This window comes from Pan troglodytes, chromosome 12, assembly GCF_028858775.2.
Source record: "Pan troglodytes isolate AG18354 chromosome 12, NHGRI_mPanTro3-v2.0_pri, whole genome shotgun sequence".
Lineage (NCBI taxonomy): Eukaryota > Metazoa > Chordata > Mammalia > Primates > Hominidae > Pan > Pan troglodytes.
Genome location: NC_072410.2, coordinates 20,627,730 through 20,645,805, shown reverse-complemented (window position 1 = coordinate 20,645,805; position 18,076 = coordinate 20,627,730). Strand labels below are relative to the sequence as shown.

General features: G+C 41.1%; 2 protein-coding genes across 14 annotated transcripts in view; both read left to right on the top strand.

Annotated features, from left to right (window-relative positions):
- IL18R1 (interleukin 18 receptor 1) overlaps positions 1-18,076 on the top strand; it is a 247,672-nt gene that overhangs the window by 29,587 nt on the left and 200,009 nt on the right. The window lies entirely within an intron of this gene.
- Positions 1-18,076, top strand: part of LOC112208197 (ranBP2-like and GRIP domain-containing protein 4) — a 79,938-nt gene that overhangs the window by 29,005 nt on the left and 32,857 nt on the right. For 5 of the 8 annotated variants that reach the window (XM_054678115.2, XM_063788938.1, XM_054678116.2 and 2 more), the window contains 7 exons: positions 1,451-1,681; positions 2,027-2,172; positions 6,762-6,957; positions 13,009-13,096; positions 15,222-15,431; positions 17,547-17,728; positions 17,812-17,987. In XM_054678115.2, the coding sequence (XP_054534090.1) occupies positions 1,451-1,681; positions 2,027-2,172; positions 6,762-6,957; positions 13,009-13,096; positions 15,222-15,431; positions 17,547-17,728; positions 17,812-17,987 (1,229 nt within the window). Of the gene's footprint in view, positions 1-1,450; positions 1,682-2,026; positions 2,173-6,761; positions 6,958-12,220; positions 12,339-13,008; positions 13,097-15,221; positions 15,432-17,546; positions 17,729-17,811; positions 17,988-18,076 lie in introns of those variants that run through there. The other 3 variants (XM_063788941.1, XM_063788942.1, XM_054678121.2) reach the window with 3 other exon arrangements.

Sequence of the window (18,076 nt, the reverse complement as noted above, 5' to 3'; positions counted from 1 at the left end):
CTTTTGCAATAGGGAGAGACCAGGGTATCATCCATCTCATCCAGAAGAGGAGAAATTGATAAAGGAGAGAGGGGAATGAAATACAGAGTAGTAATGGGCGGCTTGGTCTTGAGAGCTGGGGAAAGACGAGTTTAAGTAGGTAAGGTAAAATGGAATTTATATGTGATAGCATCAGGTTTCTCAGTGAAGGATGAATCTAGGTTATAAGTTGAAAGTGAGGGTCAAAGGAAGGTATGGGGAAGTTGAGGAAATAGGAGGTGTGAAGTGTCAGGGAGTGGAGAAAGTGAGTCTGTTAGTACTAAAATGGTATTTTGTTTTAGGCAGCACCAGTTTGATGGTTGAGATAATGCAAATGAAATCAGTTAGCTTGGGGTTATGATTTCCCAAATCTAAGCACACAGAAACCAGTTGGGAGGGTTCTTCTGAGGAAAAGAGGGAATTAGTTGGAGGGCTCTGTAAGCAAACAGTAATTATGGATATAAGGGATTATAGCATTTTTTGCCTGACAGAAGAAAGTGTGTGTATTTATATGTGTTTACAGGTGTTTAAAACTTGGTGATGTTATTGTCTTGAAGGGAACTTGTCATATGGTGGAGAAGTATATTTCTGAAAGTAAGGGTATGTAGGCCCTCAGTGAGGTGGAAGAATAAGAAGGGTGGTATGGTGGTTTCGGTGGTATGACCAAAATGCAGATTTTGAAGACCTGTGTCAGTGGCAAGTGGATGGTTGAGGTTGGAGTAGAGGATAACATCACTGGAGATGAGGTGATTAAGGAACTGAGTAGTCAGCCTGGGCAACACGGCAAGACCCCATCTCTACAGAATGTTAAAAAAAAATTAGCCGGGCATGGTGGTGCATGCCTATGGTCCTAGCTTCTTGAGAGGCTGATAGAAGAGCATCGCGAATGAGAAGCGAGTGGCCACTTCCTCTCCTTGTATGTAAGTTCAGAGAGAAAAAGCCATCATGGTAGTGGGGGTTATCCTGAGATGATACTGTCTTCATTTAAGGTCAGGAGGTGATGACAGTGCTTTGAGATGATGATGAAGGTAACAGAACAGTGGGAGGAGAGGGGATGTGGGATTGAGTCAGATTTAAGGAGATACAGAGCAGTTTGAGCATAAGGACCTTGTTGCTGAGGATTGACTGGGGAGGTCTAGGCTTCTGGTGGTGACTCAGACAGACAGGGATGTGTGGCAATAGTCCTCGTAGTCTCTGAAGAGAGTATGAGCTACTGTAGTAATCACAGATGCTTTTCTTCACATACAGTTCTTGAGGCTTAGTTTCTGGGTTGTAAGCAATCTCAGAAGGGATGAATAAGGTATATAGGATGGTGTTTTTGGTGGCATCATCATAAAACTAGACATAGTGGAATGGTGCTCTTTGGGAGCATGACTTGTTTAAAATTGCACAAGTGTTACTCTAATAATTTTTCTTTTTCCCCTCTAAATAGGAACAGCTTCTAGTTTGTGAAGGTGAAGATGGATGGAGTAAACTTTTTGACTTGATTCAGTCAGAACTTCATGTAAGACCTGATGACGTCCATGTGAACATCCGGCTAGTGGAGTTGTATCACTCAAAGAAAAGATTGAAGGATGCTGTGGCCCACTGCCATGAGGCAGAGAGGAACATAGCTTTGCGTTCAAGTTTAGAGTGGAATTCGTGTGTTGTACAGACCCTTAAGGTAGATAAAAGCTACTGGGTCTTTACATTTCTATGTAGGCAATTAGCATACATCTTTTTGTACTAAAGCAGCAGTGCCCCACAGGACTTAAATTTCTTTTATTTAGGTAGAACAGTTATAAAATGAAATTTTTACCAGGATCAGTTAAATTTATAATGGGAAAATTGGGGAGATAACTATGATAAATGTATATATTTTTGGTGTTTTCATTTATAAGGTTGATGTAAAAATCAATGTAGTTTCACAAACGTGGTTGGAGTGAGAAAAGGAATTTATAGGCATAAAATGGTTAATTTCTTAACACCTGATTAAGTTTTGTAACTTACTATTCATTCCACAAAATAGGAATATCTGGAGTCTTTACAGTGTTTGGAGTCTGATAAAAGTGACTGGCGAGCAACCAATGCAGACTTACTGCTGGCCTATGCTAATCTTATGCTTCTTACGCTTTCCACTAGAGATGTGCAGGAAAGTAGAGAATTACTGGAAAGGTGCGTTGACTTTGAGGAGAATGCTTTAGTATAAATTGCAGTTTTTCTTTTTGCAGTAAGTTCATTGCTCTAAACTTCTTTACTGAATCATTATTTCTATAATGTACCTAGGAGTTATAGTTAATACAGTGAACCACTAGGAGGCAATCTTATTTTTCTTCTTTTACGGGGAAGTTCTAATTGGTTTTATATGACTTTCCTTTTTAGAGAACTCTTATAGTTCAAGCTTGATTAAAATTAGCCTTATGGTTAAATACTCAGTTTTGTCATAGTCAAGCTTAAAATGAATGTTCTAACTGCTATTTCATATTTTATTTTTTTATAATAGTATAATCTTGAGTGAAAATTAAAGTTCATCTGTCATCAGATGGCTAGGTTCACATGTACTAGTATAAGCACTTAGCATCACTGGTATTTCAGAAAATACTGTTTTAGCTAAGAAACAAAATAACTCAACTATGTGATTTACCTTTTTTCCTAAATTTTGATTTTGAAAACCAGTGTCTCCATTTTGAAAATAAATTCCATTGAACAAAAACATCACTTGGATTTGTATAAAGATGTTAGTTTAGAGCAGGGGTTGATTAGAACTTGTGGGCCAAATATGGCCCCTGCCTAATTTTGTTAATATTTATTGGAATACAGCATGCCTCTGTTTATGTATTGTCTGTGGCTGCTTACATACTACAGGGTTGGAGTTGAGTGGTTGCAGCAGAGATTGTATGCCTGTAAAGCCAGATTAGTATTCTCCTCCTTTTTGTAGAAAAAGTTTACTGATTGCTAGTTTAGGCTGTCCATTTGTTTGGAAGTTAATTTATTTCCCCATCTGGTATAAGGAAAGAAGTTCATTTCACTGAGTGCAGGGAGTAGGTAATTTTCTTGAAAAAGTACATAGTGTCCTAAATTGGTAGGGTAAGAGCAGTATCTAAAAGAACTAACATAACTTTAAGATTATTTTAGAAAACATGTAGGATGTTTTATTTTGTGTTCTTTGTATACTCAAATTTTTTGGTCACAAGTTCCTTTTACATTTTTCTTAAGGACATCAAAGATCTTTGTTTGTGGGTTCCTTTCTTTCTTTCCTTCTTTCTTTCTTTTTTTTTTTTTTTTTTTTTTGAGATGGAGTCTTGCTCTGTCACCAGGCTGGAGTGCAGTGGCACGACCTTGGCTCACTGTAACCTCTGCCTCCCGGGTTCAGGCGATTCTCCTGCCTCAGCCTCCCGAGTAGCTGGGACCACAGGCACACACCACCACGCCCAGCTAATTTTTGTATTTTTAGTAGAGATGGGGTTCAGGATGGTCTCAATCTCTCTTTTTTTTTTTTTTTTTTTTTTTTTGAGACTGAGTCTTGCTCTCGCCGGGTTGGCATGCAGTGGTGCAGTCTCGGCTCACTGCAACCTCTGCCTCCTGGGTTCAAGTGATTCTCTTGTCTCTGCCTCCTGAATAGGTGGGACTACAGGTGCCCGACACCACACCTGGCTAATTTTTTTTTTTTTTTTTTTTTTTTTGAGACAGTCTTGCTCTGTCACCCAGCCGGGAGTACAGTGGCACAATCTCGGCTCACTGCAAGCTTCACAATTTCCTCTCAATGCTCTGAATAAGAGCTTATCCTCCTGCCTTAGGTTGTTCCCCACCAGGAAGCCCCAGGAGGGCCCTGAGGACAGCCCTTGGCCCTCAGAGGGGGAGGCTCAGGAGGGGAGATGACCATGGGGATGGAGTCACTCAGGGGAGAATCTGGACCATGAGGGGGTGACTTGGGGGCCTGAGGGGAGGACCCTGAGGAAGATAAAAAGCTGGTGCCACCCTAGGCAGTTTCACAGTGTGGCTTAGGGCTGTGGGTGACAGATGGTTTGTCAGATCAGTTAATCAGGCCTCATGGGCCCTTTGTTATCCCCCTTGTGAACCTCCCAGGTTCACGCCATTCTTCTGCCTCAGCCTCCTGAGTAGCTGGGACTACAGGCGCCCACCACCACGCTCGGCTAATTTTTTTTTAGTTTTAGTAGAGACGGAGTGTCACCGTGTTAGCCAGGATGGTCTTGATCTGACCTCGTGATCTGCCCTCCTCGGCCTCCCAAAGTGTTGGGATTACAGGCGTGAGCCACCGTGCCCAGCCCACACCTGGCTAATTTTTGTATTTTTAGTAGAAACAGGGTTTCATCATGTTGGCCAGGATGGTCTCGATCTTTTTTTTTTGAGACGGAGTCTCGCTCTGTTGCCCAGGCTGGAGTGCAGTGGTGCCATCTCGGCTCACTGCAAGCTCTGTCTCCAGGGTTCCCGCCATTCTCCTGCCTCAGCCTCCCGAGTAGCTGGGCCTACAGGTGCCCGCCACCACACCCAGCTAATTTTTTGTATTTTTAGTAGAGATGGGGTTTCACTGTGTTAGCCAGGATGGTCTTGATATCCTGACCTTGTGATCCGCCCACCTCAGCCTCCCAAAGTGCTGGGATTACAGGCATGAGCCACCGCGCCCGGCTGGTCTCGATCTCTTGACCTCTTGATCCGTCTACCTTGGCCTCCCAAAGTACTGGAAGGTCTCAATCTCTTGACCTCGTGATCCGCCTGCCTTGGCCTTCCAAAGTGCTGGGATTGCAGGTCTGAGCCACTGCACCCAGCCGTATGTGGGTTATTTCTGTCAGTGTTTATTACATTAGAAATTAAAACAAATAAAAAATGTAATCCATTAAAAATGTAATAAGCCCTATTGTGTGTTAATAATAATAGCTTTTTTTTTTTTTTTTTTTGAGACAGAGTTTTGCTCTTGTTGCCCAGGCTAGAGTGCAACAGTGTGATCTCGGATCACTGCAACCTCTGCTTCCCAGGTTCAAGCGATTCTCCTGCCTCAGCCTCCCAAGTAGCTGGAATTACAGGTGCCCACACCACGCCTGGCTAATTTTTTGTATTTTTAGTAGAGATGGGGTTTCACCATGTTGGCTAGGCTGGTCTTGAACTCCTGACCTCAGGTGATCCACCTGCCTCGGCCTCCCAAAGTGCTGGAATTACATGTGTGAGCCACCACGCAGGGCCAATAATAGCATTTTTTATGAAAAAGAATTATTTTCCAACAGCAAAAAAGTAGTCAGAAAAGTGTCATTGTTTTTGCATTTTTGTAAATCTTTTTAATGTCTCGCTTAATAGAACATAGCTAGATTCTCATTTACTTCCTCCTTCAGTCTGTAAAATTATTATGTCATGAAGCCTCTAGAAAACTCAGGTCAGCGGGGCACGGTGGCTCAGGCCTGTAATCCCAGCACTTTGGGAGGCCAAGGCGGGTGGATCACGAAGTCAGGAGATCGAGACCATCCCAGCTAACAATGGTGAAACCTTGTCTCTACTAAAAGTACAAAAAATTAGCCGGGCACGTTGGTACGCGCCTATAGTCCCAGCTGCTCGGGAGGCTGAGGCAGAAGAATCGCTTGAACCTGGGAGTCAGAGGTTGCAGTAAGCCAAGATTGTGCCACTGCACTCCAGCCTTGTGACAGAGTGAGATTCTGTCTCCAAAAACAAAAACAAAAAAACTCAGCTCTACATACATGAGAAAATGAGTATGTAATATATAAATTTTTTTTGGTACTATTGTAAAAGTAATTTTAACTTCATGGATCCCCTGAAGGGGTTTTTGAGCACCCTCAGAGATCTTTAGACCTCACTTGCTCTGGTTGCTTTATTGTAAGCCACTTTAAAATCATGCTTCACGTTTAAGTGTTTGCTTTTTGCTTTTAGTTTTCTTCCAAAGTGAGGATTTGGAGAAACATTAGGATTTAGAAGAACTAATTTAGAATATAGATTACAAATAATAGGCCAGGCATAGTGGCTCATGCCTGTAATCCCAGCACATTGGTAAGCTGAGGCGGGCAGATCGTGAGGTCAGGAGTTCGAGACCAGCCTGGCCAACATAGTGAAACCCTGTCTCTACTAAAAATATAAAAAAAGTTTAGCGGGGCATGGTGGCAGGTGCCTGTAATCCCAGCTACTCAGGAGGCTGAATCAGGAGAATCACTTGAACCTGGGAGGTGGAGGTTGCAGTGAGCTTAGATCGTGCCATTGCACTCCAGCCCAGGCGATAGTGAGAGACTCCGTCTAAAAAAAAAAAAAAAGACAATTTATTTAACGCTGTAATGATCTATATAGTAAAAAGAGCAATTACTGTATTGATACTCAAATACCTGTCAGTTATTTACTTATAATTTGGAAATGGTATGTCTAATTTGAGAAATTACAACTGTTAATTAAATAATGAAATTATATGATCAGGAAGAAACTACAAAATAGTCTCCCAACTTTATCCTTGTTTATTTTGAAATGTGCACCTATAATCACTAATCTTATATTTATCCTGTGATTGGAGGGCTGGAAATAACTGGGAATAAGACATCATTTGAGAGGTTAAGCATGAAGTATAGGAAGTAGGCAGGATAAAAATAAGCATTAGATGATTCATAGTTTATAACATGGGGAATAAGAATTATTAGAAGTTGAATGTGGAAGATGAAGCTTGAAATAAAATTTTTATTTTGTTTTGAATTAAATGAACCATGATTATTCACAGTGCAGTAAGTGTGTATCATCTGTTTGATATTTTCATATTACAGTTTTGATAGTGCTCTTCAGTCTGCGAAATCTTCTTTGGGTGGAAATGATGAACTGTCAGCTACTTTCTTAGAAATGAAAGGACATTTCTACATGCATGCAGGTTCTCTGCTCTTGAAGATGGGTCAGCATGGTAATAATGTTCAATGGCGAGCTCTTTCTGAGCTGGCTGCATTGTGCTATCTCATAGCATTTCAGGTAAGTCTTCCACTTGTAGGAGCAATTGACATTTCACGGAGTCTTGATGTGTTTTAAATGAAGGTGTGCTCTGGTATGTAATGACAATATGTGAACAAACCTGTGGAATTAAAGTTAAAATGAAATAGTCAATTTGATACAGTGGAAAATAACTAAGCATACACAATACTGGTGAGGCTGGTGAAACAGGGATGTTGAATGCACTCTTGTCAAAAGCCTGCATTGCCATGATTTGTTTGTAGACAAATTTGAAGAGTTTGATCTTTTTACTCTGCCATTTTTGGGAACATGATAAAGATGTAATCTCGTATTATGGGTAAAGCTTGATTCAAAAAGATGTGTTACTTGGACAAAATCCTAATAAGTAGACGTAGGGCAATGGCTTTATAGCCTATGATAGAAGAATATGATTGCAATTTAACATGTTAATTGAAACACATGTATATAACATTTATGACTGTATTGTGTATATGCAACAGTATATCTATTAATCTTTGAAAACATAAAACCTTTTCTTATTTTTTATTTTTTTATTTTTTTTGAGACCAAGTCTCTCTCTGTCGCCAGGCTGGAGTGCAGTGGCGTGATCTCGGCTCACTGCAGCCTCCACCTCCTGGGTTCAAGTGATTCTCCTGCCTCAGCCTCCTGAGTAGCTGGGACTACAGGCCCGTGCTACCAAGCCCAGCTAATTTTTTGTATTTTTAATAGAGATGGGGTTTCACCATGTTGGCCAGGATGGTCGCAATCTCTTGACCTCGTGATCTACCTGCCTTGGTCTCCCAAAGTGCTGGGATTACAGGCACGAGGCACTGCGCCTGGCGCGCCTGGCCTTTTTTTTTTTTTTTTTTTTTTTTTGAGACGGAGTCTTGCTCTGTCACCCAGGCTGGAGTGCAGTGGCACGATCTCGGCTCGCTGCAAGCTCCACCTCCCGAGTTCACACCATTTTCCTGCCTCAGCCTCCTGAGTAGCTGGGACTACAGGCACCTGCCACCACGCCTGGCTAATTTTTTTTGGTACTTTTAGTAGAGACGGGGTTTCACCGTGTTAGCCAGGATGGTCTCAATCTCCTGACCTAGTCATCCACCTGCCTCGGCCTCCCAAAGTCCTGGGATTTACAGGCATGAGCCACCATGCCTGGCCTTTTTTTTTTTTTTTTTTTTTTTTTTAATGAGCTTGCATAACTTTTGAAAGGAAAAGAAATAAGCAGTCTTCCAAAAAAGCATTAAACCAGGCTTAGAAAAATGATTAATTTTAGAGAAGGATTTTTTGCTTGGGGAGGGAAAAAAAAGGATTAATTACTTTTAGAGAAGGCCCCTCCTTCTAATATAAATCTTTTTTTTCTTTTTGAGATGGAGTTTTGCTCTTGTTGCCCAGGCTGGAGTGCAATGGCGCCATCTGGCTCACTGCAATCTCCGCCTCCCGGGTTCAAGCGATTGTCCTGCTTCAGCCTCCCGAGTAGCTGGGATTACAGGCACACACCACCACGCCCATCTAATTTTGTATTTTTAGTAGAGACGGGGTTTCTCCATGTTGGTCAGGCTGGTCTTGAGCTCCTGAACTCAGGTGATCTGTGCGTCTCGGCCTCTCAAAGTGCTGGGATTACAGGCAGTGAGCCAGCATGCCCTGCCTAATATAAATCTTTTTATTTTTATTTGAGACAGAGTCTCGCTCTGTCACCAGGCTGGAGTGCAGTGGCGTAATCTCAGCTCACTGCGACCTGTGTCTCCTGGGTTCAAGTGATTCTCCTGCTTCAGCCTGTCACGTATCTGGGATTACAGGCACACACCACCATGCCTGGCTAATTTTTTGTATTTTTTAATAGAGATGGGGTTTCACCATGTTAGCCAGGATGGTCTCGATCTTCTGACCTCGTGATCCACCCGACTCGGCCTCTCAAAGTGCTGGGATTACAGGCATGAGCCATCGAGCCCGGCCTGTAAATCTTTTAAAAACACCGTTGATAGACAGTTTACATGTTAAGTGCTAATATTTGCTCAGTAGAAACTTCCGTGTTCATAAGGAATGGATTAGTGAAAATTAATGGATTTAGTGAGGTTCACTAGGTAATACAAACATTAAAAGGTTCTTATATAAATTCTCAAGTAACTGATAGTTCTTATTTTTATTTATTTTATTATTTTTTTTGAGACGGAGTCTCACTCTGATGCCCAGGCTGGAGCACAGTGGCACGACCTCGGCTCACTGCAAGCTCCGCCTCCTGGGTTCACGCCATTCTCCTGCCTCAGCCTCCCGAGTAGCTGGGACTACAGGCACCCACCACCACGCCTGGCTAATTTTTTTGTATTTTCAGTAGAGATAGGGTTTCACCGTGTTAGCCAGGATGGTCTCGATCTCCTGACCTCATGATCCGCCCACCTTGGCCTCCCAAAGTGCTGGCATTACAGGCGTGAGCCACTGCGCCCTGCCAATAGTTCTTATTTTTAATGGAAACTTTAAAATTTATCTGTCTGTGTGTCTATTAGAGTCTTGCTGTGTCACTCAGGCTGGAGTGCAGTTGCGTAATCGTAGCTCACCGTAACATTGAACTGGGCTCAAGCTTCCCAGAGTGCTGGGATTATAGGTGTGAGCTACTGCGCACAGCCTAAAATTTTTTGATATGTAGTTTTGGGAGGCAGAGTCTCACTCTTGCTCTGGCTGGAGTGCAGTGGCATGATCATAGCTCACTGCATCCTCGAACTCCTGGGCTCAAGTGATCCTCTCCTGCTTCAGCCTCAGCTCAGTAGCTGGGACTACAGGTGCCTGCCACCGTGCCTGGCTACATTGTTAAATTTTTTGTAAAGACAAGGTCTTGCTATGTTTCCCAGGCTGGTTGGTCTTGAACTCCTGGCTTCAAGTGATCCTTCTGCCTTGCCCTCCCAAAGTGCTGGGATTACAGGTATGAGCCACCACACCTGACTGTGAACTTTTAATCATAAAAAGTTAGTTTCCCTCTTAATCCATTCACTCAGGTCTCCTTTCCTAGATGACAGCTACTGTTAGGAGTTTCTTGGGTTCAGAAATATTTTTTGCATATGCAAATGTGCAATACATTCTTTCTCTGCTTTTAAAAAATATTGTGCCTCAATGTGGGTGTGCTTTACCTATTGCCAGATGCCTTGCTTTTCTAAATGTTTCTTCATTGTCCCACTTCAGCACAGAGATACCTACCTCAGTCTTTATTAACTACCACATATTTCTGTAGAATGCATATATAATAGAAACATCTTAGATGCTTGTATTTTATTTGATCAGTTTATTTTAAAGCTTAATGATCAAATGATTATAAGCATAAAATGTAGGTTATGTGCTGGCATTTGGGTATGTAAGAATTGGCTAACTTTTATGGCAAGATTTTCAGACTCTTAATCAGAGGAATACTGTGGTTCTAGTAAGTGCATCTGCATTGCAGCTAGGTAGTTAACAAAGTATCTTGAAACCTTTTAGTTAAGATGAGGAAATAGCCAGGCACGGTGGCTCATGCCTATAATCTTAGCACTTTGGGAGGCTGAGGGGGGCGGATCACTTGAGGTCAGGAGTTTGAGACCATCCTGACCAACATGGTCAAACCCCATCTCTACTAAAAATACAAAAATTAGCCATGCACGGTGGCGGGTGCCTGTAGTCCCAGCTACTTGAGAGGCCGAGACAGGAGAATTGCTTGAAACCAGGAGGCGGAGGTTGCAGTGAGCCGAGATCGTGCCACTGCAGCACTCCAGCCTGGCGACAGAGCGAGACTCCATCTCAAAAAAAAAAAAAAAAGGAAATAGTGAATTGAGATGATTTGATTGAGTGGATTCACAACTAATTAACTGGCCACAGATTCAACTGTTGAATAATTTTGTAAAAGAGGCCAGGTTTATGAATTGAGGTCAGTTTCAAAACAAAAAGAATGATGTCAACATTTTGTTTCTTATTTTGTGTGCTCTTTTCAACATATAGATGACAAACTGACATGATGTTTGGAAAACTTGTGAGTAAAAGGATAGGCGATATGAATATTTCTAAAATTCAAAATCAGAAGCTTTTAGGTTCATAAATCATATATTTTGAAAAATGAGCATGTTTGGAAAGAATTATATATACATGGTTTAAAATTCTGGCGGCTCTTAAGAATATGCTATGAAGACTCCTTTCTGTTCCCTAGTTATTTACTTTCTCCACCCCCAAAGAAACTAATGTTATTGCTTTCTTGTGTGTTCTTCAGGAAATGTTTTATGCATCTCCAAGTAAACACACATATATCCCCTGTCTTTAAAAGAAGGAGGAAAACATTTGAACATTGCATTTACTTTATTTCCATTAACTGTATCTTGGAGATGTTTCCATGTCTGTATATATAAAGGGCATTCTCATTAGTTTGGATGCTTGCATATTATTCCATTGTATGGATGTACTGTAGTTTTGGAGTTTTTAAAACCAGGGTCCTAAAGCCAGGACATTAGCTTGCTTTTACTTTTTTTTTTTAATGCTACTTCAAGTAATTTAGCAATGATTAACTTGTGCCATGAATTCCTGAAAGAATTGCAGTATCAAAGTATATCTGTGCATTTATAATTTTTAGAGCTGTTGCCAAATATCTAACCCTAAAGAGGTTGTATCAAATTACATTTCCACCACCAATTAAGAAAGTGGTGATAGAATTAAAAGCCGATGCTCTAGTCACCCATATAGTTACTTTTGGCATGTTTCTAGTAAGCGGGCATTGCCTATGACTGGACGTTTTCAGTGATGGACATTCATTACTTTTCAAGATAGCCCAGTGCATCTTTAGGTGGTTTGGCTCTTGGTACTTCCTTATATAGAATAAAAATATTCTTCAAGCCTTCTACCTGTTGGTCTTGTTTCTTCTTTTGATGATTTCTTTTATAAAATAATTTTAATATTTGAAGGCAGCTGTCACGTCTTCCCTTCGCCATTCTATTCATCATGCTTTTTTTTCCCCCATAGGTTATTGCATTAGGATCTCTTTAATTTCCTGGTTGTCCCATTTATTCTAGTGCTATCCCCTATTATCCATACTCTGAAAATGTGTTATCTACAATGTGGCATTTCCAAGTGTCATTTCACCTGTACTTTTTAAAGTAGGGTGTCATATCTACTCAAATAGGACAACATCTGCTGTTGTCCTATTTATGCAGGGTAGAAAAGTAATGTAATTAAATTTTCCATTTCTCTGAATGTAACATGAATGTGCTTTTAGTAGAAACTAATTTCTCAGAGCTGCTCTGTGTATGCTTTTTTTTTCTTCTTTTTTTGGAGATAGGGTCTCACTCTGCCGCCCAAGCTGGAGCACAGTGGCATGATCATGGCTCACTGCAGCCTTGACCTCCTGGATTTAAGTGATCCTCCTGCCTCAGCCTCCTGAGTAGCTGGGACCACAGGTGTGTGCCACCACGCCTGGCTAATTAAAAAAAACTTTTTTTAGAGATAGGGTCTCACCGTGTTGTTCAGGCTGGTCTTGAACTCTGGGCTCAAGTGATCCCCCCACCTTGGCCTCCCAAAGTGCTGGGATTACAGGTGTGAGCCAACATGTCTGGCCCCTCTTTTTTTTTTTTTTTTTTTTTTTTTTTGCGATGGAGTCTCGCTCTTTCACCCAGGCTGGAGTGCAATGGCACAGTCTCGGCGCGCTACGACCTCTGCCTCCCAGGTTCAAGCTATCCTTGTGCCTCAGCCTCCCGTGTAGCTGGAATTAACAGGTGTGTGCCACCACGCCTGGCTCTTTGTTTTTTTTTTTATTATTTTTAGTAGAGACTGGGTTTCACCATGTTGGCCAGGCTGGTCTCGAACTCCTGACCTCAAGTGATCAGCCCACCTTGGCCTCCCAGAGTGTTGGGATTACAGGTGTGAGCCACCACGCCTGTACCTGGCCTATTTTTCATAGGTTATATAAATTCCTTGGTTCCCAGTTTTTGCAGTCTTTTCCAATTCAGTTTAATTAATGGTTAACTGTTTATTCATTATCAAAAAAAGTACAGTGTAATAGATAAGACCATGTTACTATTAGAAGTATGGGTATCATCAAATTAAGATTTTTGATTCTAAAATTATTAGGTTCCAAGACCAAAGATTAAATTAATAAAAGGTGAAGCTAGACAAAATCTGCTGGAAATGATGGCCTGTGACCGACTGAGCCAATCAGGTAATAGTAATATTAAACTAATTTAATTTAAAAAGAAAAAGGAATTTCTGTTAAGGCATATCTTATGATAAAATCTTCATCTGTCCAGGAGATAATTTGTCAAAATTATTTCTTTTCGCCGTATCAGTTAAGAGCAATAGGTATGGAAGAGATGCGAAGAAATAGCACATTCTTTAAAAAAATGAATATTTGATATTGTTTGTTCCTATGTGGAGAGGATTTCTTAACTCTTTCTTCATCTGGCTGCTAGAGCCTCTAGCCTGAATATTTAGTCACTTCCTGAACTAAGTATAATTATTGATTTGCTAACCATTTAACACCAGCTGATTCTAAAAACACTGCTGTGGGGATATAAAGATGAAGAAGATACGGATCTGTCTTAAAGAGCTGAGAGCACAGTGAGGAAGATAGAAGATATATACTTACCTTATATTAGGCTCTTGGAATTTGTGGATTTTCCCCCCCCATTTTTGGCTTGGGATGAATCCTAAAGGTCTGTTGCATATTACCTGTGATTTTGCTAAGATACAAACTTTAAGGTAGTTAGATGGCCATTGAATCAAGCAGTGAACTGAAGAAACATAATGCTTTCTATAAGGAGCAGTTTTGATATAAAATTGGATGAATTTTGTAAAGAGCAAGATGTAATATTAAATCAAGGTTATTACAAGCTTTGGTGTATAGTTAGGCTGTTGGCCAGAGCTCACATTGCTCTTTTATTCCATAGCCCACTTTTTTTGTGGGAGTTAGGCTTTCAGTCCTTAAAGTGACTTTCCACTTTTTTCCTTTTCTCTTTTCCTTCTACCCTTGCAGGGCTCTCATAAGTGCCTTTGCATGGTGTCACAGTTGGATGAAAATTGCCTGTATTTTTTTTTTATGTCTTTGATCTGGGCATCCCGAGGGTGCCTCTGTAAGTGTGCTGAGACACAACTGTGTAGTGGTAACCAAACCTAATAGCCCAGCAGAATTAACTCGAAGGAGGGTTTTTAAAAAAAGTTCAATTGAAATATAATTCATGTACCATACGCTTCACCCATTTAAAGTGTACAGTTCAGTGGCTTTTACTGTGTTCGTAGAGTATTACCACTGTCACCACAGTCAGTTTTAGAAGATTTTCATCACTCCATGAGGGATTCCTTACCTGTTAGCAGTTACTCCCCATTTTACCCAAACCTCTCAGCCTTGGCAACCGCTCATCTGTCTCTGTAGGTTTGCCTCTTCTGAACATTTCACATAAATGGAATCATATAGTATGTGGTCTTTTGTGACTGGCTTCTTTCATTTAGCAAGGTTTTCAAGGTTCATCTGTGTTATAGCATGTATCAGTATTTTATCCGAGACTATGATTTTTTGATTGCTTACTGTAAACCTATGGAATAAAAATCTCTGGGAACGAGGCCTGGAAATAATTCTTTTTTTTTTTTTTTCCTGAGACAGTCTTACTCTGTCGCCCAGGCTGGAGTGCAGTGGCGTGATCTCGGCTCACTGCAAGCTCCGCCTCCTGGGTTCACGCCATTCTCCTCCCTCAGCCTCCCCAGTAGCTGGGACTACAGGCGCCAGCCACCAGGGCCGGCTAATTTTTTTTTTTTTTTTTTTTTTTGTATTTTTAGTAGAGACGGAGTTTCACTGTGTTAGCCAGGATGGTTTTGATCTCCTGACCTCATTATCCACCCAGCTTGGCCTCCCAAAGTGCTGGGATTACAGGCATGAGCCACCGTGCCCAGCCGGAAATAATTCTTAAAAGCTGTTTAAAGGAGGATTCTGATCAGCCAGGTTCAGAAATCAGTGTATCAGATCAGAGAATAAGAGCTTGTCCCGGTTCTCCTATGGCCACTTAAATCCAGACCTTTTCATCTAAAATGCAAATATGTTTGGCATTTTTCATACACATTCCTGTCTTTTTTACCCCTTCTGCTGTCTTATGTAGATACTGAGAATATTAAACCTGTACTCTTTTCATTTGCTACATAAGCACCCGTTTTGTTGTCCAGCTGTATTTTTTGGGTTGGAGGGTTAGGTCTGCAATAATCATGTTATTTCCCCTTTGGGTGTACAAATGAGACAACGTGAGCAAATACAATCTGTATTTTTAAAGTGATGGAAATAACTTAAATTTTTTTTTCAGGGCATATGTTGCTAAACTTAAGTCGTGGCAAGCAAGATTTTTTAAAAGAGATTGTTGAAACTTTTGCCAACAAAAGCGGGCAGTCTGTGTTATATGATGCTCTGTTTTCTAGTCAGTCACCTAAGGATACATCTTTTCTTGGTAGCGATGATATTGGAAACATTGATGTACAAGAACCAGAGCTTGAAGATTTGGCTAGATACGATGTTGGTAAGTTATATGTTTCAGAGGAAATGGTCTCCGTCTTAATTCTTATAAATTGCCCATAATCTTATTACCCAGAAATAACGACTTAATATTTTCCTGTATTCATTTTGTGTGTGGGTTGGGCTGGGGGGAGTTTGAATGTGGTGCTGTGGGGGTGGCATGTATTTTTTTTTGTTGTTGTTGTTTCTGAGACCAAGTTTTGCTCTTGTCGCCCATGCTGGAGTGCGGTGGTGCGATCTCGGCTCACTGTAACCTCTGCCTCCCGGGTTCAAGTAATTCTACTGCCTCAGTCTCCCAAGTAGCGGGATTACAAATGCCCACCACCATGCCCGGCTAATTTTTTGTATTTTTAGTAGAGACGGGGTTTCATCATGTTGGTCAGGCTGGTCTCAAACTCCTGACCTCAGGTGATCCACCTGCCTTGGCCTCCCAAAGTGCTGGGATTACAGGAGTGAGCCACCACGACCAGCCTTGTTGTATTTTGAGACAGGGTCTCACTGTGTCACCTGGGCTGGAGTGTAGTGGCGTGATCGTAGGTCACTGCTGCCTTGAACTTCTGGGCTCAAGGGATTCTCTTGCCTCAGCCTCCTGAGTAGCTGGTACCATAGGCACATGCCACTTGGCCCAGATAATTTTTTTTTTTTAATTGGTAGAGACAGGGTCTCCCTTTGTTGCCCAGGCTAGTCTCCAACTCCTAGGCTCAAGTGATCCTCCTGCCTAAGCCCCCCAAAGTGTTGGGATTAGGCCTGGCACAGTGGCTCATATCTGTAATCCCAGCACTTTGGGAGGCCGAGGCGGGCAGATCACCTGAGATCAGGAGTTCGAGACCATCCTGGCCAACATGGTGAAACCCCATCTCTACTAAAAATACAAAAATTATCCGGGGGTGGTGGCATGTGCCTGTAGTCCCTACTCAGGAGGCTGAGGCAGGAGAATCACTCCAACCCGGGAGGTGGAGGTTGCAGTGAGCCAAGATCACACTGCTGCACTACAGCCTGGGCGACAGAACGAGACTTCGTCTCAAAAACAAAAGTGTTGGAATTATAGGCATGAGCCACTGCATCTGGCCATATTTTTCATCTAAATGGTTGTTTATGTATGATTTATCTTGCTTCCTTCATGAATTCTCTCCCATAGTCTCTGTATTAAAACTATAAATATCACTTTTATTGGCAATATAATCTTTTTTATGAAGTAGTCATAATTTTCTTGCTACTTTCTGTTATTGGGCATCCAAGTTTTCTCAACTTTTCCACTGTTAATAATCATACTCTGATAAAAACTTCAACAAAAAGTGTCTTCATTGCAAGTTATTTCCATAGAGATACCTAAAAACAGAACTACTGAGACAAAGGACATGAACATCTTTAAGTCTTGCAAATTGCCAAAATGACGGAAAGATTATACCTCTTCATGCTTCCAGAAGCGCATAACCTTTTCTTTTCTTTTCTTTTTTTTGAGACAGAGTCTCGCTCTGTCACCCAGGCTGGAGTGCAGTGGCGCAATCTCGGCTCACTGCAACTTCCGCCTGCCAGGTTCAAGCAATTGTCTTGCCTCAGCCTCCCAAGTAGCTGGGACTATAGGCACGTGACACCGTGCTCGGCTAATTTTTTGTATTTTTAGTAGAGATGGAGTTTCACCATGCTGGCCAGGCTGGTCTCGAACTCCTGACTGCACATAACCTTTTCAATATTGACTTTCTTGTAGAAAAACAGATTTCTTTACTGTACCAATGGATTAATGTAGTGGTGTTCCATTGCTTTAATGACTTAAAGGAAAACCCATTGTTTTGGGGTTTCTTATTAGGTTAGGTGTTCTTTATTTGGCTTTTGTCAGTTGATTTTGGTTTATTGAGTTCTAGTCAGTGTCATTTTTTAAGATGGACTTAAACATTCTTCATCACTACTATTTTTATTAAAATTTCTAGAAATAATCAAGTGAGAATGCATTTAATAAGAACATGAGATTTTGCCTAACATAGAATTCCCTCCAGCTTTGATATAGAAAAGCAGTTATATAATTAAGATATATATATAATGTGAATTGTTTATGTTGGCAAAACTAATGGCACAAAGAAAAATTTCAAACCCTTAAGCCAATTTTTAAATTTTATTTCAGGTGCTATTCGAGCACATAATGGTAGTCTTCAGCACCTTACTTGGCTTGGCTTACAGTGGAATTCATTGCCTGCTTTACCTGGAATCCGAAAATGGCTAAAACAGCTTTTCCATCATTTGCCCCATGAAACCTCAAGGCTTGAAACAAATGCGCCTGAATCAATATGTATTTTAGATCTTGAAGTAAGCAAAGATTTTAACAAATTAAATATTCTGAATTTTGTTTAATTTTTTTTTCTAACTTAACTTTTCCTTAAATAAAACAGGTATTTCTCCTTGGAGTAGTATATACCAGCCACTTAGAATTAAAGGAGAAATGTAATTCTGACCACAGCTCCTATCAGCCGTTATGCCTGCCCCTTCCTGTATGTAAACAGCTTTGCACAGAAAGACAAAAGTCTTGGTGGGATGCGGTTTGTACTCTGATTCACAGAAAAGCACTGTAAGTAGTAAAACAAAAATATTGCTTTCACTTCGTGCGTAGGTTTTACCAGGGATTTAATCCTCATGTGAAGATTTAATTTGTCATGT